The 22,324-nt window shown below is 38.3% G+C and overlaps 1 protein-coding gene across 3 annotated transcripts in view; it reads right to left on the bottom strand.

Annotated features, from left to right (window-relative positions):
• Positions 1–22,324, bottom strand: part of LOC131790883 (dedicator of cytokinesis protein 7) — a 66,710-nt gene that overhangs the window by 40,548 nt on the left and 3,838 nt on the right. The window contains exons 5-32 of one of the 3 annotated variants that reach the window (XM_059108134.2): positions 21,333–21,462; positions 21,096–21,178; positions 19,609–19,756; positions 18,380–18,465; positions 17,973–18,039; positions 17,065–17,289; positions 16,069–16,266; positions 15,266–15,463; positions 14,360–14,453; positions 14,041–14,111; positions 12,995–13,086; positions 12,762–12,882; positions 11,782–11,852; positions 11,150–11,300; positions 10,641–10,742; positions 10,169–10,255; positions 9,730–9,952; positions 8,999–9,175; positions 8,081–8,337; positions 7,446–7,541; positions 6,240–6,377; positions 5,055–5,168; positions 4,248–4,546; positions 3,375–3,651; positions 2,310–2,434; positions 1,525–1,724; positions 1,065–1,152; positions 397–493 (exon numbers count right to left, since the gene is read on the bottom strand). In XM_059108134.2, coding sequence (XP_058964117.2) covers positions 397–493; positions 1,065–1,152; positions 1,525–1,724; positions 2,310–2,434; positions 3,375–3,651; positions 4,248–4,546; positions 5,055–5,168; positions 6,240–6,377; positions 7,446–7,541; positions 8,081–8,337; positions 8,999–9,175; positions 9,730–9,952; positions 10,169–10,255; positions 10,641–10,742; positions 11,150–11,300; positions 11,782–11,852; positions 12,762–12,882; positions 12,995–13,086; positions 14,041–14,111; positions 14,360–14,453; positions 15,266–15,463; positions 16,069–16,266; positions 17,065–17,289; positions 17,973–18,039; positions 18,380–18,465; positions 19,609–19,756; positions 21,096–21,178; positions 21,333–21,462 — 4,015 coding nt within the window. Of the gene's footprint in view, positions 1–396; positions 494–1,064; positions 1,153–1,524; positions 1,725–2,309; positions 2,435–3,374; positions 3,652–4,247; positions 4,547–5,054; positions 5,169–6,239; positions 6,378–7,445; positions 7,542–8,080; positions 8,338–8,998; positions 9,176–9,729; positions 9,953–10,168; positions 10,256–10,640; positions 10,743–11,149; positions 11,301–11,781; positions 11,853–12,761; positions 12,883–12,994; positions 13,087–14,040; positions 14,112–14,359; positions 14,454–15,265; positions 15,467–16,068; positions 16,267–17,064; positions 17,290–17,972; positions 18,040–18,379; positions 18,466–19,608; positions 19,757–21,095; positions 21,179–21,332; positions 21,463–22,324 lie in introns of all 3 variants that reach the window. The other 2 variants (XM_059108133.2, XM_066159820.1) reach the window with 2 other exon arrangements.

Raw genomic sequence — 22,324 nt, forward strand, 5'->3', positions numbered from 1 at the left:
AATTCCTGTCCAGCGGTATGTTGCTGTGGCGCATGCGCATGCCATGTGCCTACGTTTTGTTTGCGTTGTACTGGAAGCTTTGTTAGCGTGGCGTGGCGTGACGTTCTAGTAGCGTAAGGTTTCTCTTGGTTCCCCTCCCTCCCTCCCTCCTCTTCTTGGTTTAAGGTCTCCCCCTCCTTCCCGGGATTTTTTTCCTTGTTTCGGGGGTTTGTGCATTTTATTTCCACTGGGCTTCTGGCCTCAGTGTGACAGGTACTATAGTGGGGGGCTGGGCGCAGGTTGGTATGCCTGTGGGTGTTCTTTCGCCTTGGGGTGTAATTGTGGTAGCAGCCCCCTGGCCCATGGGCACCCAACCTCCACTTGCGACGCAGGCGTTAACAGGTAAACAACACTGACCTGTACCAAGTGCTCAAGTGTATCAAGAACAATGGTGCTGACTTCCGCAGCAAGCCCTCCTTCGATTTGAGCATTGACCTCAACCTCAGGACGCACTCTTTACGGGAGACAACGAAACAAATAAAAATTGGCAAGAGTGATTTAACTACAAGGAATAAAACGAACACCATAAAGACTCTCTGATAAACCACTTTATCTAAAGAGCCGTTCTCCCTGATAAACTCTAGTAAACCTTCCTCCCCAAGAGGTTTCCCTCTCTTGTAAACCCATACTCTTCAATTAGCCCTTCTCTCAAATAACCTCCATAGAGGATTCAATAAGCGCTCCCCCTCTAGATAAACCTTCTGCTTCCCCCTTCTAAACTAAAACGTCAGTGCCGTTATTCACATGGAGAATATAACGTTTCTGTACGATATGCACTTGTGTCTGAAAACCTTCACTAGCTACCTTTCAAATATGGTAGGGTTCCTAACCGAAAAAAAATTAACTCGGTACATAATACTCACTAAAGCTGGGCGACAGATGGAAAGTACTGCCCACCATTTTGGCTCTCATCAAAAAGATTTTAATGGGACTCCCTTCAAACCCTGCCCGTTAGAAACCACCCCATCTGGATCCTCCGGACTTGTCAGCCCCCTGGGGTTTATTGAAACGTTTTCGGTGTGTACCTGTCTTGTTGTTCCGTAGCCTGTCTCCATTGTGTTTGATCCTTTCGCCATCTTAATCGAGCCTCAGGGGTTGGTGACTGGCCTTTTTCTGTTTGGAAACAAAACACGAAATAGTTTAAACCGAGGGAATATTTTAATGTGTTGCACGAAAGTTTTGCAGTAGTTTAATTGTGCGGATGTTTTTTTTCTGCTCCTAAGTACGTCAACTTGTTGTGGCGAACCATTTTCAAATGCTTCATGTGTCAACCTCTGCAAAGCAGCGTTTTCTTTAGAAATTAATCTGTTTGTTTACGAATAATGTTGTCCACGGGACGGAATAAAGACAAAATCCAATGCCCTGTGAGAACAATCCAAGGTGCAATCCAAGTAATGCAATCCAAGCAGAGCAATCCAAGGATTCTTTCGTGTTACCCTTTGTGGTAAACGTTTATGTCTTTCTTTAATCATTTTGTTTTGTTACCTAACTGCACTCTGCTATGTCGCTGCATCATTTCTCTCGCGGCTCCTTTATTTCCAAGTAACATCTCTTCTATTTTTGCTTTTGCATCCTGCTGCGCCTTCGGTCTTGGCACAGTTTGAAACTGTGAAGACTTCTGCACCTTGCCGCCATATTCAAACAGAGTGATGCACAGCCGAAGAACGTCCAGCAGCAAGCCAAGTCTGGAATGGTACAACGATAAAAATGGTTTACAGCAGTTTTAACCACCTAACTCTTAAACTGAAAGACATCATGATTTTGAAGTTCCAAAACGAAAAGGAGAAAGATGTTTTTCGTTTTGTCACGAGCACCGGACAGTAAAATAGTTCCGAGTCTCAAGAAGAAAAGGACCTCAAACCTTCTTATTCCGCGCTCCGCATACACTTATCAAAAAACTTTACCCCAAAACGGAAAGTCGTTTTCGGTGACCGATTACAGAGGAAGCGTATGAAAGGGAGGCCCAATTTAAAAACAATCCCTTTGAGGCCCATCTGGGTGAAAGTGAACCGTCATTGAGGTTAGGTAGCCTGTTCTAAGAGTTCAGTGGGTAAAACGAAGAACGACAGAACACGGCGCAGTTATAGCGGAGAAAGCAAAATAACCGAGGGAGGTTTGGGTCTGGTCTCTTAATAACCCGACCCAGACCTCATTCATTTCGCGCTGCCGTTACTACTGCGCCGTTACGAATTCGCTCCGTGTCATTGACTCCTGGAACAGGCTAGGTGAAGCGACTAATGCGTACTGGGAAATGCGAATTGGTGCCATACTTAGCAGGTTGTTGGTCAGCCCACCAATCTCTTAGCACGTCACTAGCCATGTTCTTCAGCACCCACAACAGACATACCAACAGGTTTCTGGTAGCTTCGAGGCTCAGCTGCTGTGGTTTACTTTTCTGTACAACAAAGCAGAGTATCACAAGCAAGTGAGGCGGTGCAACATCAAAATCTACCAAAACTTTTGTTCTTTCGTCTCACGAAGGAGTCACTCTACGCTGTTGGATATCTATAACCGTGTTCACTACCAACACGATCAGTTAAACGTATCTTAATTTACAATAATAAAGGAACTAAGTTTATAAAGAAAATGTGGGGTTACGTCGGTAGCAGTGGAGGTCAAAAAGGCGTTTGCCCTTCGTCAGAGCGAAAGAAAAGGGGCTAACGCTTGAAACGTCAGCTTTGGAAAGTCCACACGGTGCCATTTACATTCTCATCTCAGTTGTTAAAACCAAATTAACTCAATTTGAAATAATGATGGAATTGAGTTTTTGAGATAAACTGTGTCATCTGTAAAATTAAACTTTTCATTACCAAGAGTAATCATTCGAAGAATTCGCCTTATTATAACAATACACTGTCGAGCATAAAGATCTTAAAAAAAGAGCAATCATCATCGTTGTTGTGTTGAACCCAACATAAAATTCTCCCGAACAACCAACCAAAATGGTGTGGTCATCAGTTAAGAAAATCTGCTTCCAAATCTTGAAAGTAACGGGTTAAAAAGCTTTCGCACCTGAATATTACGATTATCAGTTGAGTTAGGCGCGGAAAAGTTGGGTGACAAGGTTTTGATGGTAAAATAACAGTGTTCTTCCGAGCAACCTTCCTTGTTTCCATTGGTAACCGAACCTCAACGGCTGTGCGCCACCAACAGTCAAACGTGAAAGCCCGCCAAGAGAATTCAAACAACACGTTGCTACTGGAAACAGAGCAACGATTTTAACGTCAAAGCTGTAGCTGCTAAACTTCGGTAGCGCCTAACTCAACTAATATGGCAGTTTTGTAAGATTCAGAAAATGAAAAAGAATGAAAGGCTTTCATGAACTTTCTAACAACCTGCGATGAAAATTCACTCCTGCTGTCATCAGATCCCTTTAAGGTTGATACACTGGACGTGGCTATAGCCATGGCAACATCAGGGGTGAAGCTGAAGTTGTCCTTGGTACCATACCCATGTAGCTGGTGTAAGGCTCCTACCACCAGTCCAGCAATGGGTAGATAGAGAGCCGCCACGGCTGAGCGACAGGAGACGTTATCATAGCGGGTGTCTGAGTCATGACAGGCTATCAGATCACGTGTGGTGTCTATAGCTTGGCATATTATGGTCATGTCCCTAAAAAAAAAAATCAACAACATAAAGTTTGTATGCTGTTGGAAAAAATCACAAGTTGCTGTGAGAATTTAGGGCTTGGTTTTGCGAAGATAAAAGGAAAAACCAACTAATCAATATCTAACCATCAGGGCACAGTTGTTCAAAGTTGAATAATGCTATCTATTCAAAAAGACGCAATCCAGCGGATAAGTGTTAACAATATGAAGTGCGCTATCCACCAAGGGCAGGAGACAGGAGCTGAACCGAGAAATTGCTATCCAGCGGCTTATCAAAACGTACTGCACTATCCACCAAATAGAGATTTATCCGATGGATAGCATTCTCCACACTTCGAACAACTGCGGCCTGAATGTAGTTTCTTGGGTATTTTCCTTCTCTTCAACCGGCTATTGTGAGTACTCAGGGTTTAGTTTCACGACACTTATAGAAATACACTCTGACCAACATTTAAAACATTAGACACCCGTCATTAAGGAGGTCGGAGGCTTTCAGGGAATCACGCGGTTTTCAAAGGGAATGGAGATCAGTCGTCGCTAACAAAGTACAAAAGTTGACTGCCAACGACCCTGCATAATAAATAATGAGCAGTCCCTCACCCTCCTTCCAAAGCCAGAGCCAGTTCAGATAGCACCAGACCAGCCAGGAAATGCTGCTGTCTAAAAGGTGTTGAAAGTTCCGCCATACTGTTGCCGATCACTAAGGTGTAGGTAGACATGGCCGAGTCGATTGACGAGACAGAAGCTGTAGGTGATGAGGGAGGAGTGGGGAAGAGGGGACATGGGAATGGCAAATTAAGTGTCACGTAGTGCTCATGGCTGCAAACGATCCTCAGGAACTCGAGTCTTAGCTGGTTCACCGCTGGCTCATTGGTGTCATTGATGGCTTGATAATGCATCTAATGAAAAGTAATAGGAATTATTTTAGTCTAATACTTAACCCTGCACTGGAGAAGGAGAACTTTTGGAAGGATGTTTCTCCGTCTTGTTGTTACCTGTCCGACAACAAAATTCTTGCGTGGCAATAGACATGACGCACATAAACGAACTATGCAAGCGCAGGAAGATAGGAATAGCTGGAAGTAACTAAACGAAAAAGAAACAATGAACTTGTGCTAATCCCGCTGTAGTTGAAGCTTAAAAAGTTATTAATAAAGTGGAAATAGAAACAACTTTTCCTTGTATCCCTACTAGTTAAGAAAGTTAGGAAATAGAGGGGGGCGGTTATTCGAAGGGGACGCTTGTTTGACATTGTGGCCTAGGGTGTGGGCGCTTATTCGAGGAAATACGGTGATTAAAAATTTCTTTTTTCCATCAACATTAAACCCCCTACCCCCTAACCCCCCCCCCCTTCCCCAAAGACTTCGACAAAGCCAGGAGACGGGCTTTAGCGAGATGTTTGCATACCTCTCTAAAGTAATGCCTGATAAGCTCATACACAAAGCCTCTGTCGATCAAGGACAAAAGATCGTACAAGAAGAAGGCTAAACTGGAGTTCAGCCGCCGGCAGAGGGTAAAATCCTACAATTAAAACGAAAAAAAAATTGAGACAATCTGTAGAGAAAATAAACTATAAAAATATCATATACGAAGTAATGTCAAGTAAGTTGTTTAACTTTGTGCTTTTCATCTTATTCCCTTCACTCAGCCAAGCCTCGGTGAGAGGAGTTGCTGAAAGCCATAAAACCAAAACAATTCATTGAGAGAGAGAATGGAGGATTCTTAAGTGGAGGGAAAGGGATGTAAAAAAAACCCAGCCCCTCAAAGAAAAGGCATGAATATTCTTGTCACAACACACGTATCTCCAATCTCAGCCACAAATGTTGGGAACACGACCCTATTCCAGCATCATTGTTGTTTATATATTGTAGTTTTGGAGAAAGCTATTTTTCTTCTTGTCACGAGTGTAAAACAAAGTAAATATTTTGAGTCCTCATGAAGAATTGAACTTCAGACCTCCGAATTCCTCGCTCTGATGCTCTACCACTGAGCCACAGAGACTCTACGGTGAGCGAAGTGTATTACGAAGTTCATATCAGACGCGTCCTGCATACTGCTAGGATCAGCAGTGTCGATAGCGTCATGTTTGGAAATAGAATAAGAGAGATGGAAAGTTTCGACCTCGGTAAAGAAAAAGAGAAAGATATTTTTCGTCTATTTACAAATTGAAGTTTTATTTCAAATGTCCCTCAAAAAAGTAACCTTACAAATCTATTCCCCTGACACCACCCCACCCCAACACCCCCCCCCCCAACAATGTCGAAACTTATACCAAGAGTGAACCTAGGGGAATAAATAGATTTTCTATTTCTTTGTAAAAAAAAAGACAAATAATTCTTATTTTTTAGCGTGGATATACAGATCAATGTCACTATCTTAGCAAATGCACACCTACCCCTCCCACAAGTCAACAAAAGCCACCTGATTAGAAGTTGGGGTTAATGTTAGGTTAGGGGAGGGGTAGGTGCACTTTTTGCTCGCATACTGATACTTAAGCTTGAAAATAATGACTACAACACGTCCATCACCGAAACTTCTTCCACAAAAAGGTGACACAAAGACATAAGTGACAACAAATTTGGCAAATCTTACCTCAAGCTTGCCAGTGATCTCAGAAACTGTAGAATTGACCATCGCACGTATGTCACCTAAGAACTGATCAGGAAACCTGCTTTTTCTTGTCCAGAAAAACTTATCTGTGTTTTCCAGGTATTGTGCCATACTCTTAAACTGTGAATATCGTAAAAATACATCGTAATGAATCACCTTTTTGTACCGATTTTCAAAGGATTGTCTCAGGTAATGGGATTGTGATGTTTTTCCTCTCAAATTCAGTTCACACTGTGATAGTCAAGAGAGTCAAACCAAACTCTTAACCAATCAGGAACAAAACTAAATCCAATCTTAACTTGCAATTGGTAGTTTCCTCGTTTCAATAAAGGGATAAGTTTTTTTTAGAAACTGTGTTCCTGGGTTTTACAAGATTTTAAAGAAAGCTACAAAACTTTTGAGTTTGTAAATCGTTTCGACAGAAACTTCTGTCATCTTCAGTTAATTACTGTACAAATCGTTGAAAGTTGAATTATATAGTAAGTAGAACAATGCTAATTATGATAAATAGTGACAACATGAAAAGAGGTAAAGCATGAAAGTGTTAGAACAATGTTAATAAAGCCACATATGGCAGTCTGTGGCCCTTTCCTACTCTAAACAGTTCGGAAAACCGAGGAAATCTAGGAAAAATTATTTTCAAATCAGCCCTCTTAAAACCTACTGTATTAAAAAACAGTTTTCATTCAACTAATTTATTCTTGTACGGCAATTTGATAATATCAACAGAGTTGATAAAGTAAACTCTTAAAGGTGGCCAATTTACGTTATCAATTAAGTTTATAATACCAAATTACCCTGTTATAATCTCCCACCACAGTTACTTTAAAACTAACCTCCCTTTATTAATTCATTCTTGTGTATTGCTCGTTACCATGCGCCCAAAAATAGCCCAGCTCCATCTTTCTGTATATAACCCACTCATAACCCACAATTGCTCCATTCACTCCGTCGACGGGCTGACGCTCGAGACGTCAGCTTTACAAACTCTTTACGATGGCCAATTTACATTAACAACTCAGTTGATAAAATCAGATTCTCTTGCTTGTTTTCACCTTAAGTTCTCATAGATTAATAACGGTTTTACGACACTAAAATTTTTCTTTGAGTTAAAACTGTTTATTTTAAGTTCTAATATTCCTTCTTTGTACCACATTCAAGTGAAAATAATGGCTTAAGTCAACTTACCATCAGATCAAAAAAGAACCAAGCATGACCCATAGCTAGTTCTCTGACAGGTCCAGAAGCCACAGCCCATTGCAAAGCCAACTCCTCATGCACCAGCTATTGAAAAAAAAGAAATGTCATACAAAAAGATTCTGAACATCATCGTAATAACCTTGGTTTCCTGCAAGGATCTAAATCTAAGTCAGGTTAGATTTTATGGTGGGATGCTCTACTAGTAGAGCCATAGAGAACTTGTTTTGAGCTCTGCCGCATTTGAGGTTCACATCAGCCTGCGAAAAGGCCCTCATGAGCGCTGTAGTACACGCGCACCATAATATTTCAAGTGCTTATATCTATTTACAATGGAATCTATAATTATATATTTTTTACATATGTTGTCGGATAACAATAAAATTTTGAATACGAATGCATTACAAGTGTGTTTGCTAGGGGAAAAAAAACTAAATATATTTAAAAATCTGTTGACTTTGATTCAAATACGTAAGATTTATCTAGGCTAAAATTTAGCAATAAGGAATTGAAGGCTGATATATTATTAACAAAAATTATAAAAATGATGATAATAATAGTAATAATATTTAATGATGATAATAACAATAATAATGAAAAAAAAAGTTAAAATCACTGTTGCATACCTTCCTGTTATTACTGCTGCCAAGAACAAGACCAGGAACAGCCAGGGAGCTGGGACGAGACTCTGCCATACTGCTCCTGTTGCCAGGCAAGTTCATCACCTCAGCCATCCTTGGTTCCTCTTCCTCATCCACCCACTTTCCAGTTGTATATGAAGGTTGCTGCTCATCCGCTGAGTTCAGGTGAGGATTACTGCTTGACATCTTCTGTCTTGCTTTACTTTGTAGCCCAACTGGTATACTCGCTGAACGTGATGGTTCTAGGATGAAAGACGAATTTAACTTTGTTTGAATACACCTTAAAAGATACCAAGAGGGGGCCCACTCTCCAAACATTTTCCCTCGACGAAGGTGTCGGCGCGCCATCACCAAACGAGAAACACAAAGAACCATACAATATCAAAGAGGTATAGAACGGGAAGCCTGATTACGTCGTGGTTTTTTTTCCAAGTACAATTTATTTTTTAATAATCAATCGTACATTACATAGTTAAATTATAATTACATATCTATAAATTTTATTTTTAAAATTTAATGTAACAACATTGTACTTCATGTATATGCGAGAATGTTGATATAAAACACACTACCATTATCATTACTGTTTTTGCGATGGGAAGGAGCAAATTGGTAGGTAAATTGGTCTGTACTCAACCCATATGACCCACCCAAAAAGACCTCGTTTCAAAGCAATTACCCCCTAGCATTTCATCAGGCTTCCCTGACATTCCGCTGACCATTAACTATTTATACTCCTGGGTGGTGAGAGGCACTGAGAGTAGAGTGTTTTCCAAGAATACAACACAATGACCCGGCCAGGTCCTGAACCCGAGCCTCTCGATTCAGAGTCCAGTGCACTGACTATTATACCATCGATACCATCGCTGATAACCAAATAATAGATGAAATACAATAGCCAACCTGCATAATGATCAGGTGATGATGGTGGAGAGTGATTGTAAGGAGCAGAGAAGACATAAGTGATGTATGAAGCCAGCAGCTGATTACGGCCGTGTTCATCCTGGCTGTTCTCTAACAGCACATGAAGTCGATGGACAATCTGCGTTAACGACTCAAAAGCTGATTGTCCAATGTTTACTAAGGGAAAGAAAATAATCCATCAACAAAAGAAAAATAAGACTTGGAATTAAATAAAATTTAATATTTGAGGTTTGAGGTTTAAGATACTTGGTCACCGACATTTTCATTTGGACAGTTAGCTTGTTTCTACTTCAAGTTCCTCTTTATTTATTGATTTTTTTTTCGAAATTTAGACAGGCTGGTCCATTGTAAAAAAAAGATATGTAAACAATAACGAGGCCAGATCACAACGCTAAGAACTACGTTTTCTACTCACTAGCACTGAGAAGATGTAAAGGTTTCTCGTCCTTATCAGAGACTAGAATGTTTAATTATATGATGTCATAGCAAAGGTAGCACATTCTCCTCAGTTATTAAGACCCTGAATGTTGGTCCGGTCTGGGGCTTGAACCTTGGACCTCCCGCACGGCAGCCCGGCGCTATTCAACAAGAGATACCTAAGCGCGTTGTGAAATTGTTGCTCTAATTAGCCATTGTAATAACTTAGGTTTTGTTTAACCATACTTAATCGCAATGTGCCTCAATGGATGGATATTCTAAATTATCTTTACCTACAGTCCCTGAAATTATTGGTGGTCTGACAAGCAGCAAAATAAGCTTATCCAGAATCAGGTACAAGAACCTCACAAGAGGTTCTTCTCTTGCCTTGGACAAGTCAACTATGCTTTTTCGCAAAACCGATTCCAGGTTTCCCTCTGAGGTACGAGTTGGTGATGATGCAACACGTCCTTCGATCTGATGACAGATCTTTAGAAATTTATGAATGGGAATATCCTGAAAAAAGAATAAACATGGAAATGAAATACTGCACAGCAAGAAAAATACAGCATTCATTTTGACCAATCGCTGTCAGTGTCAGAGAAACTGCACACCTACTCCTCCCCTAACCCAACACTAACCACAACTTGTTACCGGGGAAGGGGTAGGTACAAAGTTGCTCAGATATTAACACTGGTCCATAACAACTTAAGTAAAAGTTATAAAAATTACCTGTGTGTAAATGGAAGAGACAGCCCTGACGGCAACATGAAATACACCCTTATGGCTCTCTAACCATTTCATACCGGGAAGTTGCACCTTCAAATAGCAAAAATAAACACACAAATTAGTGCACGAAGCTAAAAGAGCGCTTCTCAATTGAGTGGTGTAAAAAGCATGCGCAACGGCTAATCAAAACAAAGAAAAATGCCTATCAGGCCAATGTGAACTAAAAATAAAAACCCAACTGCCAAAAGCGCGGGAAAACGCGGGCGACCAAGTTGTGCTTGCTTTTAACTTTGCATCTGATTGGTTGAGGGGGTGGCGCAAAGTTTCAGGACCAATCACAGTGCGCAATAAAGCAAAACCAACGCAATCCCGATTCAATTTCGACCTTCAATTGACGATTGCACTAGTACATTGTTTATTAAATTATAATTATCACGGCAAGCTCGTATGCATTGTTTAAAACCACAGAACTCACTTCTGGTGACAACACACTGTAACTTGTAGGTGGCTTTTCCAAAGAAACAGGAAGATGGAATTCGCCCAGATTTAGACGGCCTTCCTTTATTGCAGGGATCCACTGAAAGGAAAAATCCTAAGGTTAACTCATGAAAGAAATTATTTATTTCCTACTGAGTTTTTTGGTTAAGCCACCTGTGCCATTGGAAGAAAATTACTGTGAAAAATTTCAGTTTGTTCAAAATGAAAAACTCTTCTAATCTAAAACTTATCTACCAAGTGCCAAGACAACACTAATGCTTATACTAAAACTTATCAGGCAGAAATTGTAATATTGATCTACCACCAAATTCTCACAAATAATTTACAAGAAAATATGTAGCAGCTAGAGGGGAGAATTAACAATCAGATCTTGGAAGTTAAAGGATTGATTAAATAGAAAACGAAGAGGCCCAGAGATTGAAACGGATGTCAAATGAAGACAAAACCTGTAGAAAAGATAATAAAATTACAAAGCACTTTTCATACTGTATATCCTATGGGTGTTTCAACCGGTCCCTTCTCTTCAAGCTTCTTCCCAGTTGAGCAGCTGATGTGGTAAAATGTGAACAGCAGGTGATGTTGATCTGTGAGATTTGCTGGTAATTTGATCTTCACTTCTTCATAGAAGTCCGGGCACCTTCGATCAACAAACAGAAAATTATTTTCAGTGTATTATATGTACAAAAAAAGCCTTGACCACCTTTAAACTGCTGATTGTTCATTGGCTTATCAACAAATTCACCAATAACATATTTATACCATTGCATTATTTGTAAATTGAATGCTTGCCAATCTTATTTTTTGGAAACTGGCCCGTTGCATCTCAGTTGCTTATTTTTAGTGACATAAAATGGCAAGAAATAGCTGACCTGATTTCTCTGTGTGAAAAAGTATCAGTACGTGTAGAAGAATAGTTTCCCTAAAATACCATCAATGTGGAAATCCCAATTTTTCAAACTTCCAGGGTAAAAAGATATTGGCTAAAATGTTTAGTACATTGAATAGATTCAGAAGTAAAATTAAAACAATCTTTGGGTAGAATGATTAAATTTTTGAGAAAATGTAATTTCAAGAAAAAGCAAGTTATATTGTGACACACAAGTTAAGCAGTGACTTACTTATTGTGGTAAGTTACTGGTGACCAGGCATCTTTCTGCATAGCAGCACCACTTGACTTGCCAAACACACACTAGATAAATAAAAGGAACAACTAAAGTAACTGTTTGGCTAATTTCAAGGACAAAGGGTATTCATAGAATGATGGCATCTCCTGTCTCTAGACATAAATGAGAGGACAGGACGGGTCAGTGGATGGTGTTTAAGTGCACCTCATATGCGCATGAAGACCAATTCTTAATGTGCATATCTGCCTGCAGAGAGTGCAGGAGAAGGCATCCAAGCTTGCAGAGCAGGCATAACTTTGGCAAGCAAGAGCTTGGTATTTTCTTAAAGAAAATTATGGCCCCAATTTTTTATTTCAATGGCACTGGAAGACTGGCCTGAACAGAGAAAGAAATTTGTACCAAGGTCAAAAACAAGGTGGGGTGGGGGTGTGAAGATTCTTGCCCTTCCCCAGCCCCCTTCCCCCACCCCTACCCCTAACTGTCCACTCTAACTCCAAATCAAACATGGCCAGTCATATAAATGATCGCAAGCTTATGACGCTAGCTCACCCTAATGAGATGCCTGCACTCCAGGCTAAAGGCATCCTGGCATAGTACTGAATTTCAATAATTATTACTAATGCTAATTGACTCATTCATGAAGCTGAAGGAATCAGAAATGGGAAAGGGCTGTAAATGTACTGGCATCTTTTAACCCTTTAACCCATAAGAGTGACTGGCTTCTAATTTCTCTTGACAGTATCACCTTTGAATCAAATGTAAAGGTCATGAGAATAAAGAAATTGATCACCAATTTAAGAAGCACTTGATCATCAAACAAGTTCTCTTTGTCAGGGTTGAGGATCCAGGAATTTAACAATTAATGTAATGGAAAACCAAGGAGCCAAAAAATCAAAAGAACTTCATTGTCAACAAAGCATAATTATTAGATTGACAGACATATTTGCTTCTGAATCAGTAGCAAATTTATTTACTTCAAGCGCAGAAGCATCAAAGTCTTCACCATCCATGAATTGTACTCTGACTGCAATATTCCTGGCAGATGTGCTGCGACTGGTGTAATTGACACTCAGAGGGTACACATACATAAGGTTCCTGAAAAAACACAAACCGTTGTACATTGAGTAAGACTTGACAAATTTATTGATGCAATCTGCCCCATCAATCAAAACATCTATTTATTTACAAAGATTTAAATGTGTCTTACTTGAATGTAAGATATGGTGCAAACACTTCTTTGGGTGCAAACTCCTCTATCTCTTTGGTTGGTCTTGCTTTCCCATCTGGATATGGATGTACCTGAAAAACAAGAGAATTTGGTGTTCTAACAAGACTGAATAAATACAACTCTCTTACTAGCTGAGTTTGGGGTCCATACTGTAAGTAACAGACCAATTTTTTACCATTCAGATTTATCACCCAAGTGTGAAATGCACAGGCCATAAATCCAGGCAGAAAAAAACAAGGTTCAATAACTTACTCAGGCTGGTACAGTACAAACCAAAGAAACTAGGTTAGCAAATCTCTGAGCTCAAACAGAGGGGAAGATTTCATTTCAAACAAACCTTAAAGTTTGATGAGCCATACAGTGAATAAGTCCTGCAAAACTGACTTATCCTACACATACTAACTGATGTAATAAACCTCATTCAAACTGCCTCCCTTAAATGATGCCTCCTGTCAAATAGTCAATTGACTGAATTAAAGTTTTCCTCATTTTCAATAATTGTCTACTTGAAATTAGGTTAAAATGAGTGGAAGAATTTAGAAAATGTAGACAGGAAACAGTTGACTTTGCTTCCCAAAGATCTCAATGTTTCCCAGGGCCAGGCCAACTTTCAAGCCACCTCCAATCCAACTCTTTTCACATCCAATTGTGATCATCAGTTAACATTCGTGTGTGACAGTTTTTTTACCTTCTGATATCATATGTTTGCAACTTTGCCTGCTCGTGGACTTTTGACCAGAAACAGTTTCATTGTTGGGACACATATGACCCTCAAGTAACCAATGAGATCCTGTACTTTTAATGCTTTAATACACAACAGTGATTAACATGTAACTTCTCCCTTTAATATCTTTACCTTGTACAGTAAAAAAGTAATGAGAATACTCAAACTTATCAGGTAAAGTTGTTATCTTAATCTAACACCATTTTCTCATCACTAATTTGCATGGAAATGTAGAGCAGCCAGGAGGGAGAATCAACAATCAGATCTTGGGAGTTAAATCAGTGTACAAGTATAACGATACCTGATGTAACTCAGAAGTTAAGCAGTATGGTGGTTTGTCCCCAGGTGGGGAGATGTCAAGCTTCAAGGTTCCTTTGGAGAAAAAATAAAAATAAAATTGTCCGCTACCTTTAATGTACCTGCAAACTATCTTTAAATCAGAGCATCAAAGACCCCATCATATCCAGCGATGCCTGAAAAGTTCCAAAGACATTTCAAAAGATCCAAAGACATTCACATTATTAGAGACCTTGTAGGCAGCAGTAGACTGCAAGTACTGACACTGGCTTTTTTGGAAACCCCTACAAGTATGGAAAGCCACATCACTTCAACAGCATTACCTGGTATGCACTTCAGACGCTTTAATACTGAAGAGGGTCTCTTGAGGTCAGCCAAGAATTTATACAAGTCATCATCTTTTAGTTTATCAGATTCCTGATCAAGATCAAAACATAATATTCCCAAATCATTTATAAACATAATTCCTAAAACTGCCATAGTTATGTTAAGTATCACAAAAAGAATGCCTTGTAATTTTATCCTATTATGCAGATTAGACTGGAAACTATTTCCCTAAAATGTCCCAGGCATACATCCTTAGAATTTTTGCACAAACCTTTCATCAAATTCTGAATAAATAGAATTGATTCACTCATTTGAACCTGTTACCAGTTAACTGTGATTCAAATCCCATTTAAACCTCGGGAATGGCTGCTGTACAATTTTTTTTTCATGGTATTTTGAAATGAAATAATTGTACAAGTTTTCAGAAGTACTTATAATAAAATGAGGCCAAAGTGGCCAGCTAAAGATGGCCGACTTGCTAGCCAATTTGACCAGCTACTGGCTCTTTCTGACAGCTCTGACATTACAATTCAAAACACTGACATATTCTTCCCCAAAACTAAGTGAAAAGAAGCCATGAAGTAAATTATAAATTGCCAGGTAATCTTTTCCTTTTCAACACAACTTGAGGGACAATTTGAAAAACAGCACGAGAGCTATTATTTTAACCCTTCAACCTCTGGAAGACTAGGATCTAATTTCTCCTTACAATATCACACCTGAATCAAACATTAAGGTAACGAGAATAAAGGAAATGATCACCAACTAAAGATGCTCTTTGTGCTTAAACAAGTTCTCCTAGTCAGCACCTTAGGAAAAATATTGGAAACAGTATGGAGAATATGCATACTAATGGTAGGGTGTACACTTGTATAGTGTTAAGAATTAGTTGCTACAGTTACCTGTTTAAAAAAGCTACTGACAGTAAGTGTAACAGGCCTGAAGTTTGTCAAGTCAGGAGTAACTTCAAATTCACTGATATCTGCCAGATGTATCGACTTGCGTGCCTCAATCACTGAACTTCTGCTGGAGGCACTTTCACTGTCCTTCCGTCGGCTGCCTCTTGGCACAACAGGTGGTGTTTCTGCCATTCCAGATTGCTGCTGCCAAAAGAAAATGAATCACTCACTAAGAGAGAACTTTTTACAGAGTTAAGCCACACTTTTGGAAACAGATTTCAAGATTTTTTCCCCACTAACAAACAAAGTTCATGCCATCTTTGTTTTTTATAAATTAAATTTTTTTACCATGATCATGGATTTTGTTTTACCTACATTGTCCAATTGCAGAATATCAATGAATGTAACAACATGAACTCAAGAGCACTTAGGTGTAAAGAAGCATGATTAAATTTTTCAAAGACAACCAAAGGACGAGGGTAATTTGTAGTCTTTAAAAAATTTACACACAAAATCAAGTTATTACTTATTTAAAAAAATTATTAATAATTTAGATAAATGAAGTATCACAGAAAGTCAAGACAGACAATATTTTGACAGAGCACACACACTATTTGTAATTTCCACCTGTGTTGTAACTTTGCACTTGTGTTACACGAAAAATGCACTTGTTTTCAGCCGATCAGAAGCTTTTAATTCTTTCATGTACATTAAGAAATCACTTGTTCATAGGAAGTTGTATATATTAGACTAACATTTCTGAGAAAATCAGTCAAGTTATTTTTTTTCTTTATGACATTAATTACCCTGCGCACAGAAGTCCCAGACGAAGAAGTGTCTTTTTCTTGTGATGCAGGTGTTGGTGTTGCTGCCAATGGATCAATGCCATCTTTGTTTCCACTTATGATGTCTATAAGATGGATTGCAGTCCACGCAAAAGGCATACGATACTTGCCAAGCCTCTCACAGTTTAACACAGCAGCTGTTCGCATTTTGTCTTTATGCTGGATTTGAAAAAAATATGGAAAAATGGAAGACTATCAGAGAAAGATGCAAACGGCATGCAATAATTGCCAAGCCCCTCACAGTTTAACACAGCAGCTGATCGCATTTTTTCTCTATGCTTGGTTTGAAAAAAAAATGGAAAATGTCGAGAGGGAACAAAATTATTTTTTGTTGGAAATACATTTAATAAACTGGCCTCAAATGCAGGAGAGCACACATGAACAAGTCTGGTCTGATTTAAAACAAAGTAAATTCCTGCTAACTCAGAGAAACCTTGCAATCTCCAACCTTATGCTGAAAGCTCACAATAGTTTCATTTCCCTTCCAATCATTTCTTATGCAATTTTTACCCTCCATAACTCAAACCACATTTTTCAATACCAAACAAGGGAGGATGAGAATGGGAATGGGAATTTAGCAGGAGACACTGCAAGGTGACTCTTCTTATTCACAGTTTCCAGAGTGGGAAATAAATTGGACTCCCATACCCTGACCTTGATTAAGAAGACATCACCGGTTTTCCAAAACCATGTAAAAACAAGACAAAATGTAATCCTAAATTAACTTTCAACAATAAGCTGTAAATTGCTGTTAACCCTTTAACACCCAAGATCTCATTAGTAATTCTCCTTATTGTCTGCCATACAGTTCTTAAGATGTTAGTTTAGAGAATTTAGTATTGGATCTACTTATAATCCCTTCACTGATATATTTCTTTATTCCCATCACTTGTCTGCTTGATATTGTATTGATATTGTAAGGAGAAATTCTGTCTTGATCAGCTTGCCAAAACTGACCTTAGGGTTTTCTGTGTCCTTCATATACGGCTCTGCACATTCACTAATGTCACCCTGTTGTAGAACTTTTTCAAGCTTGATGACAAGGAACACATCAGTGGAGGGGTAGGTAATGGAAAATACTGCTGAACGACTGAGAGTGGAAATATCTACACGAGGGTTCTGCTCCTCCACTAGCTTCTTGCACCATTCACTGTTCATGTCAAAGTAAAAATTCTCAGAAATCTGTCAAAAATAAACAAAGGGTTATATATGGTTAGAAAGCTTGTTTCAGTCATGAATGATCTACATGTAGTAAAATAAACAAAAGTTAAACTATTTTTCATACTGTTAAGAGGAAAGGCATGTTGAGACAAAGAGGCTCAACAGATGGTGTACTGGACTCTGCATGGGCTTCATACTTAGCTGGGTCTTTGTTCTTGAACAAGACACTTTACTATCATGATGCCTCTTCAACCAGAGTATACAAGGGTATCAGTGAGTATAAATGGGTACCAATAAGCTTTCAGGCAAAGCTGACAAAAGTTAATGCCTTAGGGTAACTTGGGATAGACCTATGCATCCCATCCAGAGGAAGTAGGAAAACTCCCAGTTGTTCCATATGACCCATATGACAGAAACTGACAGAGCTAAGCTCCAGCTAGAAAGGTCACTTGGCCCAATTCCAGACTCAGGCCTGACAAGAAAAGGGTAAAGTGGCCTAAATATTGCAACTTACACCCTATCCCAGTTTCTAGACCATGACAGAATCAGGATTTCCCCCTCCCCCCCCCCCCCCATCCAAGGCAAGAGGGGGTTAAATTTAACCATCTTTCATCTTTAGTCTTTTCCAAGTACTAGAAATTTAAAATCTTTTCCAAGATTCAAATAATAAATCTTATAATTACTACTCTAAGTAAGAACCACACCTTTTTCTTGACTCTTCCGTCATAGAGAGCCATTGATGCAAATATTGGCTCCACCTCTAAATCAAGCCTGAAAAATAAAAAAGTTTCAAATAAAACCTCCTATTTCAAAGCTGATTGTTTTTGTTTCAAGTTGACCAGCCAATAAAAAAATATCAATGCGGCATAACAAATTTATCAAAATCTAAAAATTGCTAATATCACTTCAAAATGGCTTCAGAAAAAAAAGTGTTGCTAGGCAAAATATTAAACAAAAATACAAAGGAAGTCATCTGTTTCAAATCTTTAGCAAAAGTACAATGATATTTTAATTCAATTTCTGAGACTTTCTGGAATAAAATTCACAATAATTGTAAAGCCCTTAAAGAGTTGAGTGAAGTTATGCTTTAGTATGGCTTCTATACACTTACTTTAGTTGAAGACATTTAATCAGAATTCTTTGTCCAAAATGCTCTTGAGGGATGGTGGCAGGAATCCTCTTTTCTATTCCTTCTTCCTAAGAAAAAAAGGAAATTAAAAACAGGGTAAAGTAGCAAGTATTACAAAAAAAAAAAAAACTTTTATGGGTGAAAAAGGAATTTTTCAATAATGAGCCAAATAAAATGTAACCCTCCATGGGAAAACAGACACTAATGCTTTTCTGTTAAACAGTCTAAAAAACAGTTTTAAATGGATACTAAATGGCTAACTCAAGCATTTAAACAGTTTCCATAACCACTTAAACGGAGAGCAAAAAATTTTAAAAGTTGACCAAAGTCCAAAAACGGATAGCTTAAACCAAGAAACAATTGACCAAAATTGACTAACAGAGAGCTAAAAATCAATGTTACACAGTTGTGGTTGAGCCTGCAGAAAAACTCTCCAAGTGACGACAGATAATTATCTTTATAGTGAGAAATTGAGCATTTTTGATAATCGTTTGAAAAATAATACCAAGGATATACAGTACTTGAGCATTTTATTTCTGGGTAAGCTACTGCTGTTTTTGAGTGACATTCATGAAATAAGCACAATTTACCAAGAATGGTTTCACTACCAAATATCCTGAATGGTTATTGCAAGAAACTCATAATTTTCTACTTTGTTTATTTTTATTATTATTGAAAATGAACTTCATGTTTTTTGAAAAAAAAGCAAATCACAATTCTCAATTTGGATTAGGGACTGTTGTGAGCAGTTTTAACACACAGTAAGAAGCACTTTCTACTAGTTTCACTGTCTTCCATGTGCATGTATCACCTATGGGAGATGTTAGGAGAGCATAAGCCAAAATTGAAGATCCCATGTGTAAACTTAAAGAAAGTGCATTCTGTATCAGTTAATTTACTCCAAGTATGTTTGTATCACTCACTGAATACATTTATAAACCTCTTTCTTAATTAAACATATTTTTCATCTGTAAATAGAATAAAATAGATGATAACTTTGAGCTCAGTAAAGATTATAAAGACGTTTTTCATCTTTTCATAAGCGCAAGACATAGAAAAAAATTCTGAGACCCTATGAGGAACCAGAATTTTTTCTGTTTCTAAGGCTCTAAGTTGACCTCTACAATGAACATTGTCAGTTTCCTTAATATTCTCCCTTTTACAACTGAGCCAATGACTATTAGAAGCAATGGTCTATTTTCTCTTGATACCTGCTGAATAGGATAAATAGAAAATAAGGAGTGCATCCTGTGAAGTTGACGGTCTTCTTGATTAGCCAAGTCCAACTCATCAGCTGGAGTGCGTTCAAGAAGAGAAGGCAGAAGTGGATCAGGATTACTCATCTGCAAGTCAAATATGCTGTAAAAAAAGAAACCCACAATTATACAATTTTTCAAGTCATTTTGTTAGTATGTTTTGCTGTTGGTCAATATTATGCAATTTAAAATGTGGCACAGATTGAGACCAGACCAAAAAAACTAAGAGCCTCATACCCTACTCTTTAAGAAGAAGTATGTTGGTCTGACAAAGGAGATGAACCATATTTACTCATCAAATAAGTACCACCTGACAACTCTTACAGCTCTATTCAACTGTTTGTGCCTCAAGAGTAGAGCTTATTCAAGGGCAGAACTTATATAAGGATGGCCATCAAAAGTTGAATGCAATGAAAAAATGTTCTTTTTAATTCAACAGTATATTTTCTCAGGGTTCAAAAATTGTATAACATACAGAAGGGTCTTCAATTTTGATCGTCACCATTTGCTTGTCTGTCACTTCTCGATTCCATTTCCAGCAGAGTCTTCAATCAACCTCCTTTGCATTGACCCTTCCTGATCTGATGTCCAAAAGCTCTAGCTTAGGGGACTACCCTTCTTTGTGATTAAGTTTGTGCATTTGAAAAGCGTTGCATCCAAATCTCTCAAGAAATATAACCAAGTATGAAGCATACATGTAGCAGCTTCTGAAGGACCTCGGCACTTATCAGGGGGTAGCACATATTAACTTTTCTGTTCCAAATCATTTGAAGGGGGGGGGGACTTACTCAGGGGTACTTATGCAAGTAAATGTGATATACTATACTCCTAAACCTAATGTAGTTTATATCCCTGCCATAAAAGGTGAAACCAGAAATTTACATCTTACCAGGTTTTAGATTCCAAAATTAATTATTAACCCAGCTGTTTAAAAGCCTTTTTCAAATGCACAAAAAATTTGACTGTGGATGCCATCATTTGAAATAAAATAGAGCTTGTTTATTAGCTCTTGTGATTCTTTGGTTTTGGTGACCTAACAATCAAACCAATACCATGATGGCAAGAAGTGTTAAAAAAAGATCTATAAGTAATAGACAGAACCATGGCTTTTGAAACCTTAAACATTTCTAGGCTGTCCTCTGCAAAACAGCAAATGAATATGAAATCATCCAAATTTGTGAGGTCTGAGAATAGAAACCTACACAGTGAATTAGTTAAGTTTTCATTTGGAATTCAACACTGCACTTCCTTGTCATGCTGAAGTTGAGGTGTGCCACATTAAAAGACAACAAACACATCTACCACTCGCAAAATTCTAAATTAATTCTTTTTTAAAGATTGATGGTTTCCTTTGCATTGCTGTCATGACTGCTTAAGGTCACTCCTAGTCTTTGAGACTCAATTCAAAACACTTCAAATGAAAATAGTATACACAAACTAACCTTGATGCCCAGCTACCTCGAGGTAACTCATCCTGTCCTTTGCCTGACTGCTGTGATACTTTTTGCTGTGCTTCACTCTTTCCCTATAATATGAAAGAAACAAGCAAAGATCATTAATTTAACATTTACAGCTCTCTGCATTTAACTGTCTCCCAGGATAAAACTAACATTCCACACAGTGATATTCACACCATGTTCTTTTAGTTTCTGCAAACAAATACCACTAAATTTTATTACCTGATCTGCAAGTTTTCCTTTTTCATCAATTTCATAAAGCTGGGTAGGAAGCGTTCTCACAAAGCTGGACGTTCGTGCTATTCTACGCCTTGAATCTGGTCTTCCTTCATCGGAACAACGGAACTGATACCTGTTTTAAACAGAACACCAAGTTTTGATCTGAAATGCGCCAATTGGCTGGACAAGTTCAAAGGTGAATAGTAAGCACTATTAGCCTCCAAGCAGCCAAAGACACAAGAAGAGTTTAATTTCCGACCATTTTTAACTAATTTTTGAAATTCTCCAAATAATACACTAATATTTTGGTATCTGTATGGTGTATACTAAAATAGTTATTCACCTCAGTGTCATTGAGAGAGGTGGATATTAACTGAAACACTTTGCAGCTTGGTAAATATCCCCCACTATTCACCTCTAATTTGGTGAATTATTGTTAATTGCTGTGGAGGATTAGTAAATTTTCATTGTGCAATATTATTACAGTCAATGTACTGCTAAATGAATAGAGGGGGAAAGTTTCTAAAGAAACTGTGGTGCTGTGTCGGTGGGAGAGGATAGCAGGTAATTGAGTGTTAACAACTGAGTTGAAAATGTAAATTGGCCACCATAAAGGTTGAAAAAGCTGACGTTTCGAGTGTTAGCCCCTTCACTCTTAAGGTTTAAGCTCAAAACGTCAGCTTTTTTATCCTTTACAGTGGCCAATTTACATTTTCAACTCAGTTGTTAACACTAAATTACCCAACATACTGAAAGTTGCTTAAAACATCTACACCTATGGTCACATTATGGAAAACAAACAATTACTCCAACTAATTCTATTGCAGAATAGGACAAGAAACTTTCTTTTCTTTTCAACTAACTTTAACTTTTTTTGCTAAACAGGTGTCAATCCTGTAGGAGGCAGTTGTGCCTGAAAAAGGGGCCTGAAGATGAAAACCCAAGCATGAGAGTATGTTTAAGGCTAAACAGACAGAGAAAAGAACTCTTAGACA

This window comes from Pocillopora verrucosa, chromosome 12 (assembly GCF_036669915.1).
Source record: "Pocillopora verrucosa isolate sample1 chromosome 12, ASM3666991v2, whole genome shotgun sequence".
Classification (NCBI taxonomy): Eukaryota; Metazoa; Cnidaria; class Anthozoa; order Scleractinia; family Pocilloporidae; genus Pocillopora; species Pocillopora verrucosa.